Source organism: Anarrhichthys ocellatus, unplaced genomic scaffold (genome assembly GCF_004355925.1).
Source record: "Anarrhichthys ocellatus isolate YVR2014 unplaced genomic scaffold, GSC_Weel_1.0 scaffold19, whole genome shotgun sequence".
In the NCBI taxonomy this organism is placed as follows: Eukaryota; Metazoa; Chordata; class Actinopteri; order Perciformes; family Anarhichadidae; genus Anarrhichthys; species Anarrhichthys ocellatus.
Window position 1 is genome coordinate 1,762,942 of NW_022280049.1, and position 27,065 is coordinate 1,790,006.

A 27,065-nucleotide genomic window follows, 5' to 3' on the forward strand; every position below is an offset into this window, starting at 1 on the left:
CTGACAACACACTGCAGATCATTAACATACCACTCTTTTGTGAGCTGGATTTTGTCTGTGAGACAGTGGGAGTGGACACCTCACCTGCTTGAAAGGTGAGGTGTCTGCATGTACGCATACGGATATCCAAGGAAACTGCAGATGTTCCGGTCGAGCCAGTTTGACTGGAGTAATGTGTTTTCCCTCCAAACAGACAGCCCCACCTCACGAGTTTACTTTGTAAGAGAAAGCTAGCTTTTATGGAAGCTATTCAACACATATTTCAGACAAGAATGAGGAACAACAGTAATGAGTCACCTAATCAGCACCTGGGAACTGCTGCAACTATGACAGTGACTAAGTTTTGGGTGGAGGATTAGTTCCCTGTGAAAGAGAAGTTAATTACGCGGCTTTAATGCACCTAAAGTGCTGTTCGATTTTTGGTTAATCCTCATCAAACTGCTGCACGAGGATTATGCATCTTGACTGACAGCTTGTTCAAATTAAACTGCTGAAACACATCCTTGTACACTTCGAAGCACATCTGCACATATACAAAATGATCAAGCACAGCCGCAGACAGAGGGCATGGGGGAAAGTCTAAAGAAGAGGGAAAGGCAATGTTGAGACAGATCACATTCAATGAGTTAGCAGCCCTCTCTGAGTAAGACAGCATTTTAAATAAAACATGAAAGCTGGAGAAAAAGGCACTCCTCCCTATACAGCAACTTGTGACAAGCCATGATATTCTGAGAGACAGCACACCAAGCTAAGAGGCATCCCTGGGGAGACCCTTCCCTCTCCATCAGATAGACTATGTATCAGAACCATCAAACACAGGCCCTCATCCCACAACATCCCAGGCTCCTCAGTGGAAGCCAGACTGACCGTCGGGCTATAAGAAGTTGATAAGCACTTATGCACTGACTTTCTCTGTGCGCTCCTTCCTCTGTATCTCTGATTGGATGACAGGAGATCCATCACTCACAGACGGGAGCTCTACAGTCATCAAGAAGTTAACTTTCAATTCAGAAAAAAATAAAATAAACATTATTCAGACAGAGCTAAAATCAGGTCCTGTTTAGGCTCCTTTTCTCTGCCAAAGCCATTCAACTGTGAGAGGCTTGAGAGGAAGGGCCTGTATCAACATTGATATGAACATGTAAATAAGTCATGGCCAATCTCTCTCTCTTTCTCTGCTCTCACTCTCTCTGTAAAAGCCGTATGCACATTTTTAGAATTCCCCGAGTTCTGCTGACGGTGAAGAAAGAGATGAAAGATTCATGCTTGTTTAAAAAATTCAAACAGATGTCCTGAACTTTCGGTACATAGCCAATATGGATACATTATTTAGTCTTGGGATGCCAGAAAGGGAATGTGGGGTTTGGACCTTACAAATGCAATCCACACAACAATAAAGCAAATAGATAAACGCAGTGATTAAAACAATCAGTAACTGCTTTGCATCTCCAGCAAAGAATAATACGATGTAAATTTCAGGTAAATTTTCTTTTCCTTTGCTCAGTAGTTCCCAGTAGGCTTGATGTGGACTGTGCTGACAATTGCAGGTAAAGTTGCAGAGCTGGTCAGTGAATGCACCAGCAGAGGGAGACCATGTCACATGACAGAGATGTAAACACTGCTCTGCTTGTATTTCCCATTTTCTGCACATTTGAAATAACAAAAATGGTACTCACAAAACAATTATAGTGGGATGTATGAATGCACCTAAACTATTAGGCTATAAAACAGAATAACGTAGGTATTTGGACCTACTTAATGTAAAACAGCCCTTCACAACTTTTTATATTTATCATTATTTAAAATCGTGTTTAGCAATTCCTAAACTATTGTCTTGACATATATACGATTTTTACAATTATTTTACTTATCATTATTATACATTTTTTTCAAACGGTGTTTATTAAAATTAAAGATGTTGTAAATTTAAGAGCAGATCAGCTGTTAAGGGTTAACTGAGTCGGACATTACACTGAAGTCGGATTCAGCCAGATGAATGAGCCTAGCTGTGGTTGAGACCTTGTTAGTAGCTTGTTTTAATCTAAATTCCTACATTTCACAGGGGGTTTTCGTGTCGTCATACATTTTGGGACGAGTTGGTCGGTGAATGTAAAGCTCACGCGCGGTCCTGCGTCTGAGCGCTAGTGTCCCGTCCACAGCCCAAGTGCGTCATGGCGACAGCGGCGGAAAAGTTACGCATTTCCTAACCGGAGTGTGCGAAATATTGCCGTGGCGGTCCGCAGACACATGTGTAAGTACCTCATGTTTCTATAATCGGTGTTAACGAGACGAATGTGGTGGATATTTCATCCCGTGCGGGTATTTCCTGTTACTGGCTTACCTGTGCGGCCAGGTGAGCTAACACCTGTAAGCAAGCAGTGTTTACTACAAAGCGCCTTATTGTAGTAATTCCACTTTATCTAACGTTTGAAGTTGTTACCGTCTTCTAGTGTTATTGCCTTTTATACAGTAAAGAAGGACTTTGGTCATTTATGTTGAAATTCATTCATTGTAGAATGTCTGACATTAACTTGTGACGTCATTCGTTATTATTCTCTCTCCCAGCATGGTGGATTACAGTGTTTCAGAGGCAGCAGGAGCCCTACTCCCAAAGAGAGGTGGCCCCTTTAAAATGGAGGAGCTGGCTCTAAGTGCCTTGCTGGAATGCCCTCTTTGTTATGAGCCACTGGACGTGTCAGCCAAGGTCCTGCCCTGCCAACACACGTTCTGTGTGTCCTGCCTGCAGAGGCAGGAGACAGCCCACTCCCAGCTGCTCTGCCCCGAGTGTGGTGCTCCTGTCCCAGCCAGGACTGTGGAGGAGCTTCCTGCGAACGTCCTGCTAGTGCGGATCCTGGAGGGGCTCCAGGGCTCGCAGGGGCCCGGCAGGGACAGACATACAGCCCGCTACGCAGTGCCCTCGGTCAGGGGTGGCTCGACAGTCAGGGAGGGTCAGCAGCAGCTTGAGAGTCAACACAGAGACAAGCAAGGGCACAATGAGGTCAGTGAACGACCCCGGCCTAATCCTCTGCATATCAGAACAACTTTGGGTGATAACTTTATCTGACAAATGATATGAGGTTTTTGTTTCTGTTGCAGTAAATTACATAATCTTTCAATGGCCATGACCCACTGTAATTGTCCTATTTCTCTACTGTAAGAAAGTACAGTGTTGAACATTTTTTATTTAAACATTGAATGCTACCCATTTTCCACAGCCCAACATTTTTAGATTTTTAATGCATTTAATCCTCTTTACTTTGGATTTCAAACATGACCTCCGAGGGCGTCCCACGGTATACATGTTTACAGTCATTTTTTTAACACAATATACTGTGTTGGTAAGTTTTCTGGAAACCTTTTAATGGAGAAAATCACCAGACATGAATGTTTTTGCTAATCCAGTAAATTAGATACCAGAAAGAAAGAAAGAATTTCATCATATTGATGCAAAAGAAAAATCAATATTGCAATCGAGCGATCCTTCTCATTGATTCGCAACATTGCCCACAATGTCGTAATACGCCCACACATGTTAAAGACACAGCTAGCTCCGTGTAGACATTGCGGTGAAATCTCTGACTCTTGAGAAATGTATATTTCCTCATTATTGTCTTCTCTCCCATCCCTATAATGGCTCGTTCATTCATTCCTTGGAATGTTTTGAATAGGACCTTGTGTCTCATCTCTGACCTATTGAATTACTAACTTACTCACCAAACTTGAATGGGATTCTGTGGCTAATAGGAGCTGGAGTGTGATCTGACTTACCACGTCCTAAATGTTTTCATCTGACCAAGGTTGAGTCGGTGTTCCTTTGGGGCCTGAAGTGATGAGAGCTCCTCAAACCTGTATGAAGGAGGAAGATTTCCTTCTCGCATCATAAAGAAACATAAGAAACCACAAAACCCCTGATGGTTTCCTTCCTCAGACACGACTGAGGAGAGCTCTGTCATAACTTTTAACACCTATACATGGCGGTAGGCGTATACCATACATTAGGAATTAAAATCTGCATGGATAATAATAAAATAACACTTTTTTGGTGCAGGTTTAACATTATTTATCTGTATAAAGCAGATCTGTGCAACTTATTTTGCACAGTCACCTAATTCAAACCCAACAGAGATCTAAGGATCATAAAGGTACTTCACAGTCAGTAAATCATTTCGCAGTTTTTATTTGATGCCAACATTTTATTCTCTGAGGTGATGAGAAGCACAGAAACCTGCCTTCTCCATAGTCCTGTGCATAAACTGCTCCGAGCGTTTAAGAGTTTACTTGTGATCCCTAGCTTGAGTTCAGCCAGAGTTCAAAAAGTGCAGCCAAGTTCACGAGGGTGAGTTTGTGATCATTCTGCTGTTTGAATGCGTGCTTCAGAAACCTCCAGTGCAAAACGATATACTGTAATTTCCTCCACCATCATTCTTTCACTAAGGCCAGGTATCACACAGGATCATTTCATCAGTGTGCTTCCCTCAAAAGAAACAACAATATGTGGTCTGTAGATACATTTATGGGGATGAGCCTGATGAAAAGCAAGCTCAGCCTGACACCAAGAAGGAAAAGTAGATGGATGTAGGTGGTTTATTAGAACCTGTCTTATTATTTGCAACACTTAAATTCCTGAAAGCCATTATTCTAATGACCTAATATGCATAATTATTTGAAAAAGCCAGGGATGTTTCCTGCAAAACATGAAAATGTGGAGAGAAATTTTTATTCATTTTGTGAAAAGTCGTACAAGTTTTGAAATATAATAGTTGCAGAAAATATCTGTGGGGCGTTCCTGTGCTGTTTTCTCTCAACATCACTGAACAAGTGTGAAGATGTTATCAGTAAAGCTTGAGTCAATACTTGGCTTTAAAGGGAAAAAGGATGTGTCATAGTAAACACATCTGCTTATGATATCTAAAAGACATCACACATCTATGTCTGCTCAGCACAGAATCTGTTAACATGCAGAGGTTTGTCACCCGGCACTCTTGTTAATAAAACTGAAACCTGACTGAATTTCACTCTGGACCGCAGCATTTTTCAGATATTTTAGCCTGTTGCTAAAATAACGATCTCAGCAAAATCCCCGGTCGCTGTTTGTCACAGTCAAAGTAAAGGACAAAATAAATCGCATTATTTCACCTCCTGAAAATGCAGTTGCACTGGAAAGACACAATTTTTTTTATCTTTGAAAGAGAGCACGGCCTAGACCATCTTTAAACTGATTGATTTCAACATATTCAGAAACGTATATCATCATGTTTGATAAATTCACCACTTCATTCGAACATACAGTAGCTGATGTGTGACTTTTCTCGTCTGTCCTCCAGCTTGCTCTCAGAGCTTTGGTGCTTAACCAACGTGGTGATTCTTCGGGAGAGCTGGTCCTCGCGCCTGGAAACAGTATCGCACAGAAACACAAAGTGGATGAGAGCTGGCACCACGGAAACGGCGGCGACAGCGGCGGCGCGTCTGTCACTGCCAGCGCGCTGCAGGCCGTCAGCCCGACGCCTCAGCTGCAGTCCCAACCTCAGGCTCTCTGCAGGGCGCTGCACGACTTTAACCCCGAAGAGAGCAATCTGGAAGACAGTAAATATGGTCTCAGCTTCCTCAAGGTCTGACTCTCAAACTGCTGACTTAACACAGCGTGAAAGCTTACTTAATGTCAAGGGGGTTCAGTCTTGTATGACCTGATCTTTTAGAACACTCACAGGGTTTCCTTCTTTTTAATGAATGCACAAGCAAAATGATTACACTTGACTTTATCCTTCAGAGAATAATGAAGTGTTAACCTTGTGGGGAAAAGATCAAAGGTGCTATTTCACCTTAATTTTCCTGTATGAGTGTTCACCAGTGTGAATGATCGTAAGACGAGATGCATCAGGATGTGGGTAGCTAACCACCTCTGCTTAACCTGGGGAAACCTTAGTGCTAAGGTGTCAATTGATGGATCATTTCATTCATGTATTGAGGAAAAAATACCAAAATATTTTATGACCTACTGATTTTATTGATTAATTGTTTGGTCAATAAGCAATTGTTGGGATTATAAGTGAGCAAAGGTGATGTCTTTAAAGACGTTTGGTCTGACGAACAGTCCAAAACCCAAAGATATTCAATTTTCTGTCATGGAAGAGTAAGAGAATCAGAAAGTAGTCACGTGTGTGGAGACTGGAACTTGTGAAGTTTTACCGTCTTAGCTTAAAAAAAGACTTCTACGATTATTTGTTAATCAAAATTGTGGCAGATTTTTTTTCCTTTCCTCGACTAATCGTTGCAGTTCTCAAAATATTTACTTGTTATAGTTTCATGAATTCTAAAATTAGCTTGATTTCTTTTTTTGGGGGGGGGGGGGGTTAATATCATTACTTTTTATTATTTACGCTGCTTTAAGAGACATGTGGAGCTGGAGGCTCAGACCTCTTGTGGTTGTTACTAACCCTGAAGGACTTCTGAGGCAGTTATATAAGGGCCTCAGTATGTGTGTGCTCCATTAAAGCACACTTGCACTCTGTTTTTTTTTTTCCAGCTTTAATGCAGATGGTCAAATGGTTTTTAGAGCGAGGCTGTCCACAGAAAGGACTGGACCGGCACACACAAAAGGCAGTTGATGTCACATGCTGCAGGAGAAATGTAGTGCATCGGAGAGTGCCCGGTCTCCAGGGAGAGCACACTCTGTTATAAGCAACTGGCATCCTGTTGGTTTTTTCGGTTGTTGTTGTTTTTTGTTCTAGCGGTTTCTCTGCCTCTCACCTTTTCACTACTTCCTCTAAGTCCAGTTGTGTGTCTCTTACTTCTGGTTTTGCAGGGAGACATCCTTACAGTCATCAGACGGGTGGATGAACACTGGATTGAAGCCAAGCGAGGGGAGAAAGTTGGAATTTGCCCTCTGCAGTATATAGAAGTGAGTTTGTCTGAGCTCTCTCTCTCTCTCTCTTTCTTTATCCCTTCCTTCATTGTTTGAATGTGGATCGTGGCCTTTTCCTCCGGGATCAAGGTTGACACCTGCCGTTTGGCACCTTGGTCTGATGGTGTAGCTCCTGTAATGAATAGATGTCGTTGCTGGATGTCATTAATTCCAGGTCACTGGCGGGGCGCTACCTTGATTTTCATTCAAATCTTTGATTCATCCATAAATGTCACTCCTGCTCTGCAAAGTGCTGAGGCAGAGAGATAATCTGTGAAGCCGTGCTGTGTCTGCAGCTGCTCATTAGTCTGTGACTATGTGGCTTACTCAGGTTGGCAGCGCTTGCTTAGCTAGCTGACTGTCATTTGTTTTCCTCTGTACTTTCTGCCTCCAGGAATTAACTTCATCCGTGCCCGGGGGAAATTGTAATTTGTGCTTCAGTGGGGTTGATGTGGTGCCTTTAATCACTTCTTGTTTACTTCCCTCACTTATCATCTGTTTTTTTTTTGCAAGAGGTTTACCTGATATTTTGTTTCTCTTCCCCTCCTCTCATGAGTCTTGTCCTCCTCATACGCCTTCTCCGTCTCTTGTCCACCCGTGTCTTCTGCTAAAGCCCCGCCTCAGTGGTGCTCTTCGTCTTCTTCTACCTCTGTACTCTATTCTTCCGTCCTCCTCTCCTCTCCTCTCCCATCTCCTTTCTGAGCCTCTCCTCCTGTCGTGCAGCCAGGCGTGAAGACACAGTAAAGCTTTCTTTGCTTGGGTGGCATAACGGCACATCACTGTGGGGAGTGAAAGCATTAACCCTGTCTGCCTGCCTGCCTATCTGTGCAGCTTCTCTCTCAGCACCAGTCAACCCTCCCTGGCTTATTGGCTGGTACTTATGCTCCTGCCTGCTTGCCCGCCTGTCCAACAAGTTGTAGGGGTGAGTGAAGTAGAGATAAGTGGGTGTATTTAGACAGCCGTTTCGCTGATCAGCAGGACCAGAGGTTGATAGGCGCCAGTCGCAGGTTGGAGAGAATTTCCTTGACTGAGGATTGACTATTCTCTGTGTTAGGATTGATCCTGATTTTACACTGTGGTTTCTCTTTCTGTGTTCATCCCTCTCAGCCAATTTCAGTGGCTGCCAAACTGCTGGAGGGAAAGCATCGGAGGGGGAGTGACTCAGCAGACTTTCACCATCGGACTGGGAGTGGGGGCAAAGACAAGGCCACTGACGTATCCAATAGGACCACCCATTACGGAGTCCCTCAATTCCCAGCGAAGACACCCATCATCAATGCTTTGCCCCTCTCCAACCAGCGGAAACAGCCCGCAGCCAGCACTATCCGATTTTACCCGGCTACCAAAGGAGAGACGACCAACATCAGCACCTTCAACAACTTCAGACACCGGGGTCAGCCACACCAACTCTCTGCGACTCTTGCCGCCCGGGGCCACTCTCATCCCTCCAGAGTGAACTCTCAGCGAATTAGACGCCACTCTGACTCCACACACAGATATCTACAGGTGAGTCGTGTGCCAACGTATCTGCCTTTATGCAAACTATAGTGATGATGTGATAACTTTTCCCAGGTTTATCAGATTCCTCTTTGAGCTCAACTGTGTTTGGCTTTGTTTTGTTTGCTGTGATTGGTTTTAACAGAAAACATGTGGCTGGCAAAAGGCATGACGAAATCAATGTTTTTGTTTGAGTCACTGAGGGATCAAGTTGTTCTCAGGGATGCAAAGAGAGAGCCATGACACTAAGCTTCAGGAATGAATGAGAGAGAGAGGCATCGCCCTTATTTTGTCTGCTGCATGATTAAGACAACACAGATGTGGAAAAGGGCTAGATATGAAAGGAGTGAGGACTGGAGGTGAGTGGACCGAAACTCTGAAAAGGTCTTTAATCAAGAGTTCTGGGACAGAAGCCAGGGTTTCCCCTCATAGATGAGTAGCGGTCTAACAGGGTGTGTTTCTTCAGCTCAGGGATATATAGTTCTTGAGGGATGTTGTGCAGTTATCTTATTATGTCTGAAAGCTCCTTTGACTTTACCGTTTGATAGAATGATGAGGGTTTAAGTGTAAAACACACACAGGCCTCATAAAAGTACTTCTAATAACTTTAAAGAAGCACAACAATACTGAACAGCTGAGCTTGCCTTGACTGCTATCATGTCATCTAAACTACTCACAAGAAGAGTGTGTGAGACTCTCTATTGCTCTTGAAACCGACTATTCGTAGAGTTTTTCTAGTTTCTTGAGGCTCTTTCGGGGCCACCTTTGGTATCAATGAAACCTCTCGATTATAAATTTAGAAACATTTTAATCTCAAGCTGTCATGATGAATTGCTTAGCCACTCTTCATGTGACCAACATGATACCTGCTGCATATTTTATACAGCCTGTATCGCATGGCAGGATGTTGGATGGACGATGAAGAATATTAGTTCTGATCACCTTAGCTTGAAAGTTTTGAAGGATATATTTCATATCAACCATTCTGTGTGTGCAGCCGGACACATTGGCATTCCTTTATGTCATAAGATACTGTGAATACTGCATTAAGTCACAGCCAGCTAGTGTCTGAGTACAGTGCCAGGCTTAATGTAACCTGCTGCCAATTGCCCTGCCCCCCGAGATAAGGATTTCCTTTGATTCAATTCAAGTTTCAGCTCTACCCTGCAATTATACATGTCGGAGCACAAAAATGCTCATGCAGGTTGGAGAAAAAAACAGGAGAGGAAGAGAGGTGAAGGAGCCTGGAGAACAAGATAATAAAAAAAGTAGGAAATAGGAGAGATAAGACAGAGGAAAAGTTGAGAGGAAATACTGAACTTAAGATGCCATAGAGCTGGGAAGAGAAACAGAAAACCAAATGTGTGTGCTGCAAAAAAAAAGGCTAGAAGTAAGGAGAAGGGGGAGGGGGGAGGGGGAAATGAGAGATAGATGGAGGGAGTGGGAGGCTTGGAGAGTCCCTCAGTATGTCTGCTTATCTCTCATGCTGATGTTGATGAGTCACTGGTGAAGTTGGGTTACGTAACAGACTCCTCTTTCTCCCCTGCCGTCAAACTCCTTCCTCTTCACTAAGCAGGTAACACTCACTCTCACATCAGTGGGCCAGTGATGGCAGACAAGCCACGCACCCTTTTTAAAAGGAGCCGAGGGCTCTGTCCCTCAAGCCTAAGCTGAGCTCCCCGCTGACCAAGCCAGCGCGTGTGCTATTCTTAGAGCTGCAGCCCATCAGCTCTCACCTCTGGCTCCACTGTTTCACAGGGGGATGTTTCTTCCCACAGACTGTGGATGCAAAAGATGCGTATTAGTGTGAATATTGGCACGGTTATGTAAGAGCGAATTTTAGGATGGAAAGGAGGCAAAAGCAAAAACATCTTCAAATGCGACATAGAGAAGTTTAATTATCAATCATCATACTTCACTGGTGCACCCAAACACCTGATATTTTTGTTGCTAAAGCTTATTTGTAATTAGTTCCCCCTTGAAGCCTGTTAGCTATTAAGTCCAAAGGGAGAGAGTTAGTTATCAGCCTGGAGCGAGGAGCAACCAACAAACCCTGAGCAGAGGACCTAGAAGACCTACTGGCTAATATAGTTAGGTGCCTGGCCATGCAGAGCTCTAATAATCACAAAGATCACAATACTGATCTGACACTGAATTTAATTCTGAATTTGATTAGGAGCCAGTGCAGAGAAATAGAGATTGGTGTCACATGTGACATTTTAGAGAATCAAGGTCAAAAGCTCAGCAGCAGCATGTTTCACCACTTTGTGAAGGCAGGTGAAGAGCGAGTTATATTATTTAAGATGGAATGAAATAAAAGCATGAATTAATGTTTCATTTGTGTGTTTTTTCAAGCAAACATTCTCTTGTTCCAGCTTCTCCAATTTGAGGATTTGCAGCTTTTCTTTTTCTCATAATGTAAAGTTGAATATCTTTGAGTCGAAAGACAAAACATGCAGCTTGAAGATGTGGCCTTGGGCTTCAGGATTGTCTGGCATTTGTCACTATCTCACTGACAGACCAAGAGATTAATTGGTTGATCAAGAAAATATTTGCCAAATGAGTCAATAATTGAAAATAATCCTTAGTTGCAAACCCGACCATAGTGCAAAAAAGCTCAGTCAGTTGCCATTAGTCTGCCCAGAATATATTCTAGAGTACTGTATACTTTAAAATGAATAGATCCTGATCCCAAATAGAAAGCTTTTATTCAACAATATTATTTTATTAAAAATTCAGTACATCTGTGATACTGACATGAAAACCTCAATCTTTAATAACCTATTTTAGGCCTGCATAAAATATGCATGCATCGACTCCTTCCACCCAGCTTCTGCTTCTTTTATAGTGCAACATATGACTAGAATGTGAATATAACCCTAACCCAAAAATTTAAACTTTTTACACAACATGATGTCGCTAGTCAGTCACCTGATCCAGTGAGATCTTGGAAGGGAACAACCAGGCGTTTCCCATAATGCCCTGGGATCATACATTGTGTGGTGATCGCTGGTGGCCTGGTTCATCTCGAACAAGCCTAAGGTTACTAGAGTTTGGTGACATCCCGTAATTCACCATTAAAACACGTGAGATTGTGCAGTAATTCATTCTTGCACATTTTGCATTTGAATTTGTCGCAAAGAAACAGTATTGTCCAGTCTGTGTGTCCAAAACCACATTTTATTTACTTTTGAGCTTTACAAATCTTTATAGCACATGTTGTTTGGGTGGGATTTGGGGATTATTTTGTCACTGTTTTCAACAGGAAATATTGCTGTCTGTTTCTTTGTGATAAGACGAGTTACAGATATGTAAAAGTGGCTATAGATTTCTGATACTAGAGCATGTTTTAGTTTTTTGCTGAAAGGGGCAACTTTAAAAATCAGGCCTCTGTGAGTTCTGTATACAGTTTGGACATTTGTTTTACCTACATGCAGGGGGCATCATGGTCTGAAAATGATTACTAGTAAGGTACATCATCATCTTCTGATGAACTGATGCAAAACGTCATTCAGCTGGCATGACCAAATCTACGGATACTCAAAGTGTTAAAAATGCGGTTGTGGCTGGCACAAGGACACCAAAAGGTAGACATTATTATTCTGTTAATTGAATTATTCATGGCAGCAAGGATACTGGCTGCAGGTAAATGTCAACCATTTACACCAAATAAGACTTTATTACCTGCATGACTAATAGCAGAATTATTCTCTCCACGTAAATATAGTTAGTGCGACTGCTCAGTCACTGCACCTGGCCATTGCGTGAGTGCAGCATAACTGAAGCAGTATCTAAAAAAAATCAAAACAAGAAAAGACACAAAGTAAATGATTTAATGCATGAAGAAACTAGTTGTTGGGCTTTTTTCTTTTAAGACTATGTCAGTGCTTTGCTGTTAAAACATAGTGAACAATTGCACATAAGGATGTCTTCTACTTTCTGTCCTTCATGCTGCTTCAGCAAAGACAGGAAGTTATCTTTTCTTCAGGAAGTTGCTTTTAGTGTAAACGTCATGCGAGTGTCACAAAAGACTCATTGACGAAACAACTTTAGATGACAGTAATGCTCGTCCATACATTACAGTCATTTAGCAGACGCTTTTATCCAAAGCGACTTACAATTCAGAGTCTATCACATTTCTACACCGTAGGCACAGCTACGGGAGCAATTTTCCTGGCTTTGTATATGATGGAAGGCCAGCATGTCTTCAGGACAGTATATCATAAGTTTATCTCGCTTTACTTCTGCCTCACAGCTGGCAGAGCTGCAGGATCCAGGCGCATGCTGTTAAGAGGGAACCCCAGCATTCATGCTTTAGTTGAGTGGTAGTGCTGTAAATAGTCCAACCCTCTGTAGACGTCACTGTGTAGATAATAGCAGTGGGGAAGTTATTTATGGCTTTTTGTAATGGTAATAATAAGAATTACGTTAGTATAGCAATTAAATAATTAGGGATTAGGTTTCATACTGTGTTAATGATTGTGAGACACACCTCAGTGTCCCTCCCTGCTGACTGTGTCAGGTCTGACTCACAGCCTGCTGACTTTAAGCCTTTCTCTGCTTTAAAAAAAGCAGCTCAGATCTATGACAATAAAATGCAAAAGATGTCTTCCAGGCCATAAAATATATTTGTTTTCTGTACTGTATTTTAATTAACATGTATACACCATATTTTCTGTATTAATGAAGTTGGAGCTTAAACTAAGCATTTAGAAAGAAGATCCAACAAATCATAAATGATATACAGACCTGAGAACACAAGGGGTCACTAAATAGTTGATGAGCAAGAAAATTACGTAAATCATATGTTATGTCCTTGACTGTCACCATATCTCAATTGAACACCTATGGGAGTTAGACAGTTTCTCCACTGCCATCATTAAAACACCAATATGTTGCTTGCGTGATCATTCCTCCTGCCATTAAGAGATCCTTTCCTAACATTCCTCCGATGGAAGTGATGGGGGACGAAATCCACAAACTTGTTCCGTGCTAAAATAAATCCCAAAGTTTGTCTGATGTTGGTATGAGGCAGCAGACTAAGTTAGATAAATCAAGTGGATAGTTACTGTCTTTGTAGCACAGACTTCTCTGGTCAGTCCACCACTTTGTTCCACACTGAAATATCTCAATATGAAATGTTGAATGCTTGTGGCTCTGCTGATTCCCTGACTTTCCCTCTAGCACCCCCAGCAGTTTGATAATTCGTTTTTTTTTAGTGAAACATCTTGACAACTAAATATATTACACATTGATATACGTAATCATGGTAAAGATTATACCTGTTCAACATCAACATGTTATCAGCATGCTGATGTTGGCATTCAAAAGCACAGCTGTGCCAAATTATTAAAATTAATTCAAAATACTTTATTCGTCCCTTAAGGGGCAATTTGGGGCAATCGCGTTTGCAAACAGAAATAAAAGACACTCTTGAATGATGTGCCATGCAAAACCACTTGAAATCCATTTGATAATAAATCTGTATCCATCCCTTAACAGAGTGAGAAGAAGATGACCAGTGACGCTCCACCCGCCATCTCTATGGCTCTGGTGAACCCCCAAATGTCCTCAACCTCTGCAGACAGCAAAAACTCCTCCACACAGCAGCTCTCCATCAGCGTGTGAGTCACTGTTTTCAACATTATATTATGACATGATAATGTAAGATCGCAGGTGCAAGATATGACTAGAAACAGAGACAAGAAACACTCAAATACCCTTAAAAAGGTGTCATAATATATACAAGTTGTAGAATCGTCACATAGACAAACCCCCTGTGTGACCACTCAGGTGTGCCGTCCTGTACTCCTACAAACCACGACGGCCTGAGGAGCTGGAGCTGAGGAAAGGAGAGATGGTGGGAGTTTACGGAAAGTTCAATGAAGGCTGGCTGCGTGGGCTATCGCTCAAAACGGGAAAAGTGGGCATTCTGCCCGGCAACTACATCACGCCTGTGCTCAGGTGAGAGGCTGTGATCCTTGACTGCTGGAAGTGGGAGCTGAATGGATTGAGACAGTGATTCAGTGTGGGCGGGACGACGTGTCATCATGCACACATTTTAATGAATCATGAAACAAAAATAAAACACTGAGCTTGATGCAAATAAACTTTTAACTACAGTACAAGTGATGTTCTGTGGGTGCTTCAGTATGTACTAAGCGTCTCATTGCCTCACTGCAGAACCTCGGCCAGACTCCTGGAGACCAAAGCAGCTAATGCGTCCTCACAGTACAACACAGTAGCCGGAAAGAAACCCACTGCTGCCAAGAATCCTGCTGTGGTCCTCGCTCTTGATAGGGCAAACTCTGATGGAGCGATATACTCAACAGGACATGTCCCATCTGTGCCAAATGGAGCGCAGCATGCAACGTCATCCACTGGCGCTGGAAAACCGTCTCTCTTTGAGGGTTCACAAGGTTGGGACACTGTGAGGCGCATCTTTAACCCTCACAGAGGTGAGTGATAAACAACCACATCCACCTTCTAATTGCTTGATTAAATTAAAGAGATTTAGCCAGATTGTCAATGACAGCCTATTCAATATTTTTTCAGGGTCAAACTATTTCTCCCATACGTCCAATCTGAACGTCCCATCCAAGTCACAGCACTTTTCACAAGTTCAGGTGTCCGGCTACTCACCTGCCCTGCAGAGGAAGAAAAACAGCACCTTCTTTTCTAACTCTGTCAGACCTCGGGGCTGGATGACGGAGTCGGCAGCGCCCTCTGCTGCTGCAGTCTTTAAGGACTTCACTGCTTCACATCAGCATGACAGACAGCCTACCCATGGGCCTCACTCAATTCTAGTCAGACCCAATTCACTCAAGAATAATGCAGACAAGGTAATGTCATCCTGATGATTTCTTGCGAGAGGCATGAGCATGCATTTGTCGAAAGATAAGTACTCGGTGTGCATTGCTTTTATACTATTGATCCTTTTGAAATGTAGGATCACTGTTCTGCATGTGCCTTACAGTAAATATTTTACTCCCCTAGCCGGCAAAGTCAGTGCGGTTCTACACAGATGAAGACTCCCCTCCTCCAAGACGTCGGACCTCCTCCTGGTCGCCAGGAAATCACCATCCCTCCAACTGCGGCCCTGGCCCCCCTCCATTAGAAGTATGGGCCCCATCGCTCACGCTGGGAAGAGACGGACCGGGGATCATTCTCAAAGAAGGAAAAGCTCCTATTCTCAGGAAAGGCCTAGAAAGTGCCATCTCTGATCTAAATTCTAATCCGCAAAAAACAATATTGTCACAGCCGTTGCTCTCAGCCGTGCCCGCTCAGTTCAGCCCCAGCAGGTACGTTGAATCTGTCTTTGTCCTTCAGAATAAAATGCATATTGATTAACAGGCAGACAATGTAGACTTGAAAGTTTTTCATCGATTTGATGTACTGGACAAAAACATCTTGCAACTTTTGCTTTTTTTTTTTTTCCCCAGACACAGAGTGACCACAACGCATTTAGCCCAGGCAGACTCCGAGCTCAGTCTGCTTCAAGGAGACCTCGTCCTCGTCCACAGACCTCGACCTGATGGACGAGTTCTGGTTACTCAGGAGAGCAGTGGGCAGACAGGCTTATTCCACAGCATTGTTTTTCAAGTCCTCGAGAGGCTCAGCTGACTGTGTGGTACTGTAGTTATGTATATGTCTATATATCATTCGTTTAACTGCCAAATGACTTAACTGACCTGAACAACAAGATGCGGGTTAAGGTCCAAGGGTTAATACTGCCATTGATAATCCTTTAAAGGAGGTGTTTATTTTTGTCCTGCGTGCATATGAGAGTGTGGTGAAATTCTCCAGAGATATATTGTGTGTTCTTAAACGTATGTGCATGTTTGTTACACATGTACTATTATAAGATTTTGCACAAAATCCCATCTAATGACTGTTCCTTGTTCAATACCCATGTTACACACATTGGTGAGTGCCTTTGTCAAAACTCACAAAGAAACAAACTATATTTAGAGAAATTATGAGGTAAAATATATGTACTGCTCATGTGGTAATAAACTATACGTCCAGAACTTTTGTAGTTTGGTGTCTCACTTCAGATGTAAACTATAATCCTTTAACGAACAACAATAACATAACGGCGAAACCATTGCCTCGATGTAAAAGTCCTGCATTCTTTACCTCAACTGCAAAATAAGATATATAAATAAAGCAAAAGTAGGCCTACCTGTTCTTGCAGCATGTTTAAATGCTCATGCAAGAACCATTTTAGTATTGCAGACGAGTTAACCACTTTATATTACGTTTTGGGAGTGATATGTGTTCTACATGTTCGGCCACGCTAGTGCAATTATTGAGACTGATCTGACCCCATAGTTCACCGTGTGTCAACTGGTTCGCGGTAATGTAAAGACCTAAAAAAGTGATTGGGAATATGTGCGTCTAAAGCACAACATTACTTCAGATAATAAAGGGCTTAAGTTGGGTCCTACCTGATTTTGTCTTGAAGAGGGTCCCTTTGTCAAAATTAGAGCCAGACTGATATTGGATTTTCAAGGCTAAATATCAATATTAACGTGAGTGATTATGATTTGTTTTTCTTTTCGTCGTATCTGTTAAATTCTTTACAGAAACACATATGAAACATTTTTTGATGAGGATCCCTGATATTTTGTTGGTTAAGAATTGAACTGAGAGGGACATATTGCAGTTGAAAAAAATAACTTATTATTTGATGTCTTCTTTTATGTCAGGAAGACACTGTTCCTAAATAAACGGCAGCATTTCTTTGAGACAGCTTTACCGCAATTTGTTGATCTGCTGACATACAGTACAAAATACTGATATAGCTGCAATAAGCTGATATCAGCCTGACTCATTTTATTATTTATCAGCCTAACACTAGACAAAATCTAGTATCAAGACCTTCATTTCAGTGTTGTGCACACTGAATGTGTGTACAAACAAATTAACACATTCTAAACGTGGGGCCATGCAGAATTCTTGCATAGGAATGTCACACAATGCACAGAGAGTGGAAGTAGTGGGGGTCAATGTGGCCCACCCAGCAACTAATTTTTGGATTTTTGTACTTCTATTTCATTGCACTGAATTGAATCACCTACCGTAGGCCGAAGTGCGACGGTAAATGTATGTTGAAACGTCCCACCTTTGTCTATATATGTCCCCGATATATTAAATATCTGAACACAACGAGGCCATTTAGTAGCTTATACTGCAGCAGTATCTGTAACCAACCAGCCGAAGACCTGCTCCCTCCTTCCACCATACCCTCGGACGCATGCGCATTCTGACACAGACCTGACAACAAGCTATCGGATGTTGAACCTTTGATATGGGCACTGCGCTGGAAATTATTCGGATGACGAATAACAAATGAAGAAAGACTTACACACATTTAATTGTCATTATACATACATCATAATTGCCCTTCTACCTTATCACTATGCCGGTAAGTCGACGTTCCTGTTTGCATTTTTTTGTTTTGTTTGCAAAGGGGTTCCTCCCTTCCTCCGACCGCACTGATGTGATGCTAACCGGTTAGCATCGTTAGCTTAGCTACCACTTTCCAACAAGGACATTGTACACTTCGTTAGTTTTTCCCAGTTACCACAAATCAATTAGCACAAATGTCAACAGCGTGGTGGTTTGATCAAAAACACTATATTTTCAGAATTTGCTATTGTCCATTTTTTTTGTGCTAGTCAGCTGACGTCAGTTAGCTCACGTTATCTTCAACGTTAGTAACGTTAGCGTGTGCCTGCCTAGCAACCCAGCACACGGCGGATAACGGTGAAGCTACTAACGTTAGCTAGTTAGCTTTGTTTTGACTGAGCCATTTAAGCTAGCTGCAAACTGACAGCTGCCATGTTGGTTCACTAGAATTGTGAGGTGAATTGTCACTGCATAGTTTAGCTTCATGTTACACCCCCATGGCACGATTTACTGTCTCTTATTATGGCCCGTTGTTTTTCAGAGCAATAAGCTTGAGAAGCAGGAGGTCAACGATAACGTCAAGGTGGTGGTAAGATGTCGTCCCTTCAACCAGAAAGAGAAGATGATGAGTCACAAACAGGCCGTGACTGTGGACGAGATCCGTGGGACCATAACAGTGAACAAGCTGGAGACTCCCCATGAGCCCCCCAAGTCCTTCACGTTTGACACCGTGTTTGGACCAGACAGCAAACAGCTGGACGTCTACAACCTCACCGCCCGCCCCATCATTGACTCCGTATTAGAGGGATACAATGGTACATTTAATGTAACATACATTATTATTTTTATTAATACACCATTGCTCAGTCTAATGACTAAATCAACTGTTGGAGGCATTTCAACACAGACACTCAAACATACACTATTACCTCTATTAAATCAAATCCTCATTCATTATTAACCAATATAATAAATACTGATAATAAGTTGATCTTAAATCTTCATAGTCTATACTGGAAATAGAACTGGGATTTTATGCTCTGTTGTCCATTTCAGGCACCATTTTTGCATACGGGCAAACTGGCACAGGAAAAACATTCACCATGGAGGGTGTGAGAGCGGTGCCAGAGCTCAGAGGGATAATCCCAAACTCCTTTGCTCATGTGTTTGGTCACATTGCCAAGGCAGAGGGTGACACAAGGTAAGAAAGCAATCAGTCGGCCAACATTCAGTAAAATCAGCAACACATATTTTGTCTACGCACATAATTAGTCTAGCTGACGATTCCCAATGTGTAAATCAGTGTTAATTTAAGTGAAATATTTGGTGTCTTGTTTAGTTTTCCAATATGCACACTCCACTAGCAAGCAATCTTTTGACATAAAGTAATCTTTGGACAGAGCTTGATACTATTATTGGTAAACTGCTTTGGTTTTGAGAAAGGCTAAGTTCTTAATAACAAGTGAGGGAGCTCATGCATATTAATAAAGTACAAAGTATTTGGACGAAGTGTTTTAAGAACACATTTTCATCTGTTAAAGGGATTATGAAAGTTCAGCCCACCCTTTTTCAAAATTCATTTAATTTCTTTCAGATATTTGTTCTGATTAGACTGCTTATGGGAGGCTTTTTTATTTTGATTTTGATATTTTGATTAGCAGAATAAAGGGCTTCATGTTCACCGAGTTCCTGTTAAGAGGCACACGTGTCATGATTGATCTATTTACAAAGCCTGTTTTGCCATTTGCAGCTTTACATTTCAGCATTTATCTGACCATAAATACACATTTAACTTCCACAGATTTTTGGTTCGTGTTTCGTACCTGGAGATTTACAATGAGGAAGTGCGAGACTTGTTGGGCAAGGACCAACTGCAGAGGCTAGAGGTAAAGTCATACCTCAAACCAACACTCAAACATAGAGTTCAGTGATTCATATCAAAAAGGTCTTGGAGGATCTGTCATAAAGGGCACTACGTCATATTTCCAAACAGGAAGCTTGCAGAAGACGGCTGAATAGATTTGCTTGTATTAACTGTTACATTTTTCATCACAGGTGAAAGAAAGACCGGATGTTGGCGTTTATATCAAAGACCTCTCTGGTTACGTCGTGAACAATGCCGACGACATGGACAGGATTATGACGCTGGGCAACAAAAACCGTAAGCGGAATAACTGACATTATGAAGACACAAATACTGTAGATACTCACGAAATCTAACATTGTACAAGATATTTATCTGTGCGATGTGTAGTAAAACCACACATGTCAGACCGTGAGAAGTACCTTCCTTGCAAAAAATGGAAACATAGGCAAACATTAAAGAGGCTTCTGGAAGCAATTTTCTTGCATTATATACACTCGATATGCGTTTACATTTTTCTTAATTTAAAATGCAATGCGTGCAAACTGTTAAGCAATGTGCAAAGACTACCTGTGCATACTTGTGCTGTCAGTTGTCAGAAAATGCTCATACAATGTGCAAAGATAACTGTCGACCAAAAAAAAATAGAATTTCAGATGAGATTTTATAGTTCATAAGTAAGTTATCACACATACTTGTATGAGTATTGTTGTTTGATTAAATTCTATTTCCCGGTGTGAAGGGTCTGTCGGCGCAACGAACATGAATGAACACAGCTCCCGGTCTCACGCTATCTTCACCATCACCATCGAGTGCAGTGAGAAGGGTGTGGATGGAAACCAGCATGTCCGCATGGGAAAGCTTCATCTGGTTGATCTTGCCGTATGTATCTGTGGCCAGACGATTTCTGAGTAAAACTAAACTACTTCCTCGGAAATGAGATGACACAAAGATGCAACCATGCTGTATGCCTTATCGTCCACAATCCATCTGACTATCACCAATTCACCTTCCACCCTAACCCCCTTACAGGGCTCGGAGAGACAGGGCAAGACTGGAGCCACGGGTCAGCGTTTAAAGGAAGCGACGAAGATCAATCTGTCTCTCTCCACACTGGGCAACGTCATCTCTGCCCTGGTGGACGGCAAGAGCACCCACGTGCCCTACAGGAACTCTAAGCTAACCCGTCTGCTGCAGGATTCATTAGGAGGAAACTCCAAGACCATGATGGTAGAGTGAAAGCTTGAAAACTGCTCTAGAAGCGATGTGTTGTAAGCAAGACATACGTAATTTACCATACTCGACTTTTAAATTGCATACTTCTCTCCACCAGTGTGCAAATATAGGTCCTGCAGACTATAACTATGATGAAACCATCAGTAGCCTGCGCTATGCTAACAGGGCTAAAAACATCAAGAACAAAGCCAGGATCAACGAGGACCCTAAGGATGCACTATTGCGCCAGTTTCAGAAGGAGATTGAGGAGCTGAAGAAGAAACTGGTGGAAGGTAAAAAAAATAATCATGCATTTTGGAAGGTTTTTTTACCCCCCAAGACTGTCTTCTTAAATGTTTTTGTGCTGTTCTAGGTGAAGAGATCTCTGGCTCAGAGGGCAGTGGATCAGAGGAGATGGATGAAGGTGACGATGAAGGAGGGGTGGCGGGAGAAGGCCGCAGGAGAAAAAGAGGTGAGAATTTGTCATTTATGTACACATGCAGATGCAAGTTGCGCATCAGAGCAAATGACTGAACATTTTATGATGCAATCTTCATAAGCCTTGTGGGCAGAGTTTATTTCCTTCAGTGGTTTGTGTTTTTGGTAAATGGTTGGATATACATCTGTAACATTTCAACATCTCTTATTTAGTCTCTTGGAGATTAAGGATGTTAATTGTGATATGAGTCAGCATTCAGTTCATCAGGTGATCGTGAAGCTGAAGTTGCTTTTAGGTCACCAGTTAGGCTTCCATAAACATAACACCGTCCTCATTCAGGAGTTTCCCTCGTATTCTCACCTTCTACCCCTTTGTCTGTTTTTAAGTGGAAACTAGAAAGTTAAAAGATAAATGAGCACGATTAGGTCAATATATTATGTTGCAATACTGACACTAATGTTCCGGCGGTGAGGCCGTGTTCCACTATGTTTTATATTGATATCTATAGATTTTCCCAGCTGTCATTATTCTTTCCAATACTGCGGTATCAGATATTTAATTAATAATAACCCTGGCATTCAGCTTCTGTGAGTACGGTGCTGTATCTGCAATTTGCATGTCAGCACCTGCAGCTGCCTTGTTTGATTGCTGACCCCAGGCAGTGCTTAAGTATCCCTAATAGTTGTCAAAACACCCTGTAGCTTCCTGTTCCTTATCAATTTCATCATAAATGAAATATGACCAGACTGCTTTACTGCAAAACCATTCCTGATTTGCTTGCATGGTGTTTGTAGCTTGGACAGGTTTTCTGTTTGTGAATGAAAGCTGAAAATGGAGAGCAGCTTGATTGATGTGTTTGAGTGTTTGTGCTGCGTATGTATGGATGTGGTTTTCTGAGTAGGTTCTCCTTCCTGTTCCGTAATTAATAGTATTTCCTCTTTAAACTGGTCGTGAAAAAATGCACAACTGTCTGAAGATGGGTGCGCTTGATTCATAATACAACAGGCATGCATGAAAATTTGATTGAATTTAACATCATCATTTACCTTTTGTTGAGATTAGCTATTCATTTCAGTACATGTCGAAAACTAGCAAAACAGATTCTAGTGGTAAAAAGTTATTTTGGACATTATTAGTGTTTTGCTGCACACTCGGATCAGAATCTGACTTATAGCCAGGAAGGTTTCACAGACAACACATGTGCTTTGGTGTAGTTGGTGCACAACATAAACTGAGACTGTGTCTGTGTTCATTCACTCATTCACTATTCTACTAGGTAGCTCTATGTAGAGGACTATATAGAGACCTTTTTGGACACTACTCGGGTCACTTTCTCTGCGCCGTCAATTACGTCATTGCTGTCCAGCATTTGACATGTGCCATATGCTGCAGCGTTCACTGTATATGTAAAGGCTTTCCATTGTGAGAGGTACAAGCGGAAGGAGTTAAGCGGCGTGTCCTGCCGTTGTGAATGTGGAGGGGCGGAGCCTTTTTTCACAAATTAATAAATACAAAGTTTGTGGCCGTTGGTCTTGGGATGCGGTTCTCTGCCCATATTGATTATTGTGTCTTTGTCTCAGTCGCTCTCTCTCCTCTTGTCCTTGGATAAAAGCAGCACGGCTATGTGACCTCTTTCTAGTTTGCATCATGATTCATTCAGAAGAGTTTTTTATTGAACCAAAGAAAATAAACTTTATATTCATGTTGATATTGTCCATTTAATTAACACTCGAGCTGTTAAAGGTCCTGAGTTGCGTTCATGGATTACAGTGTATGTGTGTGAAAAGGGCTTAACGTGTCTGTGCCACTCCTGTGTTCTCACAGCCCACATCCCCACTCTTGTCCCAAATATTTTTGAAAGTGACAGCAAAGCTTCCCGGTGTTTTGATAACGAAGTTTTGTGACAGATCCATGAATATTACTGGGGCTGTTGAACGGATCCTTCCAAAGAATTGACACAATCTAATGTTCTCCTACTTTCTACCAAGCATGACCGAAATGAACACAGTTTTAACATTCTATAGTTCTGCATGATGATGTCATGTCCCCAGTTTCAGGTTACACCTCCGCCACGCTGTATTGTGTAATCTGTAACTTCATCCACATCATGTTTCATAAGCAATGTTTTGTATATATATTTTTGCCTCGTGTCTCTCCGCTGTCACTACTCCTATGTCATGTTGTTATTGTTGCTGAGACTTCTCGTCTTTCTCCCGCTCCGTGTCCCATATGTGGTGTCCCACTCTGTCGTGACAAGACTTTCAAGATCACTCTGTAATGTGTTGCTCTTTGTTTCTCTCTCTCCTCCTCCTGGTGCAAAATGCCGCCTGTCTGGCTTGCTATACACCTCTTAATTCAAGAAGAAAGAGGTTGGTGGAAGAATCTACATTGTCCTGTAGCACAGGTGTCGCTACTCGCACAAATTACCAAGATGGCCACCGTGTGTTTCAGTGGCTATTTCACTAACTGTGACTAACTGTGACTAACTGGATAACAGGTTTATATAATCGCTGTTAACATTGTTCTGTTTTGTCCATATATGACTACCACCCATGTGTCTCTTGCTGTCCATCTTCATAGCCGCCATGTTGTTAAACGAATCTTGCGCTTTATATACTCTCCCTTATTTTCTTGCACTAACAATAATTTCTCACTGTGCATTAGCAAGACAGAACTTTGAGCAGCTGGCTCTCACTGGCACCCACTCTTAGGACATTCATTTGAATTAATCTGCATTTCTATCGTTGTAACCTATACACTGACAAGTAACGTAGTATAAGAAGATCTAAAACAACCTGTGGATTAACGACACCGTGGATCCCTGTGTGTCTCTCAAGGGAGGAAGAAGGTTTCCCCGGACAAGATGGTGGAGATGCAGGCAAAGATTGACGAGGAAAGAAAGGCCTTGGAGGCCAAGCTGGACATGGAGGAGGAGGAGAGGAACAAGGCAAGAGCAGAGCTGGAGAAGAGGGAGAAGGACCTTCTTAAAGCCCAGTGAGTCTTTGTTAGTCATGATGCTACGAATCAAATGATCTACAACGTCTTCTTTAATTGTTACTGGCTGTGGTAATATGGTATCCACTCATTCAATGCCTGATCCTCCTCTCACCCCTTAGGCAGGAGCATCACCTCCTGCTGGATAAATTGTCGGCCTTGGAGAAGAAGGTAATTGTGGGTGGGGTGGACCTCCTGGCCAAGGCCGAGGAGCAGGAGAAGCTTTTGCAGGAGTCCAACAGTGAACTGGAAGAACGTCGCAGGAGGGCGGAACAGCTGCGGAGGGAGCTGGAGGAGAAAGAGGTATGAATAAATGTCCAAAAACCAATCCCACTACCCAATACTTCAATAGCGGGATCAGCTGATTTAGTAGTAAAAATAGCTTTAAGACATTATCTTGACTTCTGTCCTTAATATATGTAGGTTTTTCACAGTGGGGACCGCAGACTACAGCTTGCTTGTTTGTGCATAATCGGTGATCCTTCTCCCTCTTCAAACAGCAAGAACGTCTGGACATAGAAGAGAAGTACACCAGTCTGCAGGAGGAGGCTCAAGGAAAGACCAAGAAGCTGAAGAAAGTATGGACCATGCTGATGGCTGCCAAATCAGAAGTAAGCAGAACGTAAAAGAGAAATCATAACACTGTCAGGGCAGCAGGGCGGTATAGTGTGTAGACTGCTATGAGTCACCTAATTTCTACAGAAAATGTTATGAAATACTTTTTAAATCGGAGCTTAAATTGATACGTTATGAAACTCAACCTATGGTTGAATTTGGTCTTGATTGATCAGGAGAACATAAGAAGTTGATCCACTGTGGTTGTCGTGTTTTGTCGGTTAGATGGCAGATCTACAGCAAGAGCATCACAGAGAGATCGAGGGCCTCCTGGAGAACATTCGCCAGCTCAGTCGAGAGCTGCGACTCCAAATGCTCATCATAGACAACTTTATTCCCCAGGAGTACCAGGTGTGAATGTGTACTTCTATGTGTAGCTCTACGACTCTTTGACCTAAATACCCACGACTTGTATGCTTTCCCTCGATCATCGGTACACACAAAGAAGAGGCATGAAAGTGACTATGTCCTTCCTTGCTTCTAGTTTTTAATATTTTCTCATGTTTTTTCTGTGCAGGAGATGATAGAAAATTACGTGCACTGGAATGAAGACATCGGAGAATGGCAGCTGGTGAGCTCACTTTGCATATCTCATGCACACACTGTGGTTTGCAGTTCGACGGGCATTCAATCTAAAGGCGCAAACTCGTGAGTTCAGGACTACTTCTCAGCAGTGTGTGTCTTTGAACTGTACCTCGTGTCTTTCAGAAATGCGTGGCATACACTGGCAACAATATGAGAAAACAGACCCCTGCTCCAGACAAAAAAGAAAAAGATGTGAGTTTTTCCTGCCCAACATTGTTGTTTGTGTAATGACATGTTCCTGATATTTTTCTCTTGTCCCACCTTGACGATGTATTGTTGAGCTCTGTCTTCTTCTGTCCCTGCCTCTCGCAGCCGTTTGAGGTGGATCTGTCCCATGTGTATCTGGCCTACACAGAGGAGAGCATGCGGCAGTCACTGATGAAACTAGAGAGACCCAGAACCTCCAAAAGTGGCAAAAGCGGCCGACCCAAGACTGGCCGAAGGTAATCCACTTTCTACACGAAGATAGTCAAATTTTAGTGAACTTGAGTTCCACAACATCAAATACTCCTCTGAGTAAACCGAAGAGTTATCGGTTATGGCTGTCCCGCCACTGTCTTTAATGATTCATTTACAGAATGTAGATAATATGCGTGATATATCATGATAACGGGAAACACGGTTATTCTGAGAAATAAGAACGCTGAAAGCTCTCTGAGGTTGTTGATAACACTTATCGTGTATTTATCTTTACACAGGAAACGATCCGCAAAGCCCGAAGCTGTGATCGAATCCCTGCTGCAGTGAAGACGGCACAGCGGAGAGCTTCGTTTCACCATGTCTTTTGTGTTACTTTAGGAAAAGAAGTCGAGTCTGAAGAATGAATTGTTGAACATTATTTAAAAGATTATCTGAATACACTGTATAGCTGGTATGGTTTGGAATGTGACGGAGTTGCACGGATGACGGGAGTAAGACCTCTTGGCCAAGAGGACATGTTATTTGTCTTATAGTGGAAGACTTCTTTGTGGATGTCCAACATTTGTGATGTAGCTTTGGAACACATTTTGTTGGCAGCAGCTTCTGTTCAATTATAGCTCTTTTACCTAAGCATCTCTATAGAATCACAGAGAAATTTACAATAAACATGTTTCACGTGCAACACATTTGGTTTTGACACTCTGAAAGAAGATGTTTAAAACATGAACTATAAACTGCATTCATCCCCTTTGAAATTCGTTTTGCAACGAATGCCGCACCGTCTGAGTTGTAACGTCTTTATTACAGATTTCCTGCTATGTAAGAAACGGATTCATATTAAACAGCCCATGCTGATGGGAATACATTGTAATTGAATTCTGATTAAGGGTGTTAATTCACATGCACAGGGTGTGTAGTATCAAGTATGTAACTGTAAAGTGCATTATACCATTTCTTCTTGAGGTCAGAAGCATAGGGGCATGCATGCCAGCCAGCTCATGTGTTAGTGCCATTTGCTAATCTAAGCGAGTCCTCTCTCTTTATTTCTTCAAAGGTCAGACCACTTTGTGTTATATTGATATACACCATACATACTGTTTGCCTTAGTTTATTGCACTAGT

General features: G+C 42.2%; 2 protein-coding genes across 4 annotated transcripts; both read left to right on the forward strand.

Moving 5' to 3' along the window:
• The first annotated feature begins 1,972 nt into the window (after positions 1-1,972).
• Positions 1,973-16,428, forward strand: sh3rf2 (SH3 domain containing ring finger 2). Its single transcript, XM_031857802.1, has 11 exons — positions 1,973-2,251; positions 2,566-2,998; positions 5,325-5,609; positions 6,803-6,898; positions 8,009-8,407; positions 13,901-14,022; positions 14,192-14,362; positions 14,582-14,856; positions 14,954-15,240; positions 15,395-15,699; positions 15,841-16,428. The coding sequence occupies exons 2-11, from the start codon at positions 2,567-2,569 to the stop codon at positions 16,019-16,021; spliced, it is 2,553 nt and encodes an 850-aa protein (XP_031713662.1). The 5' UTR covers positions 1,973-2,251; position 2,566; the 3' UTR covers positions 16,022-16,428.
• Positions 16,429-17,636: 1,208 nt separating this feature from the next.
• kif3a (kinesin family member 3A) lies at positions 17,637-26,997 on the forward strand. Of its 3 annotated transcripts, none has more exons than XM_031857803.1 (18): positions 17,637-17,828; positions 18,354-18,627; positions 18,869-19,013; positions 19,614-19,698; positions 19,868-19,973; positions 20,419-20,558; positions 20,709-20,906; positions 21,010-21,184; positions 21,265-21,363; positions 23,691-23,699; positions 24,168-24,324; positions 24,447-24,627; positions 24,825-24,935; positions 25,165-25,290; positions 25,457-25,510; positions 25,648-25,716; positions 25,837-25,967; positions 26,223-26,997. In XM_031857803.1, the coding sequence occupies exons 1-18, from the start codon at positions 17,823-17,825 to the stop codon at positions 26,269-26,271; spliced, it is 2,115 nt and encodes a 704-aa protein (XP_031713663.1). In that variant the 5' UTR covers positions 17,637-17,822; the 3' UTR covers positions 26,272-26,997. The 3 variants fall into 3 exon arrangements, with proteins under 3 accessions (XP_031713663.1, XP_031713664.1, XP_031713665.1); XM_031857804.1 differs by having other exon boundaries at positions 23,694-23,699; XM_031857805.1 differs by lacking the exon at positions 23,691-23,699 and having other exon boundaries at positions 17,638-17,828.
• Positions 26,998-27,065: the final 68 nt, after the last annotated feature.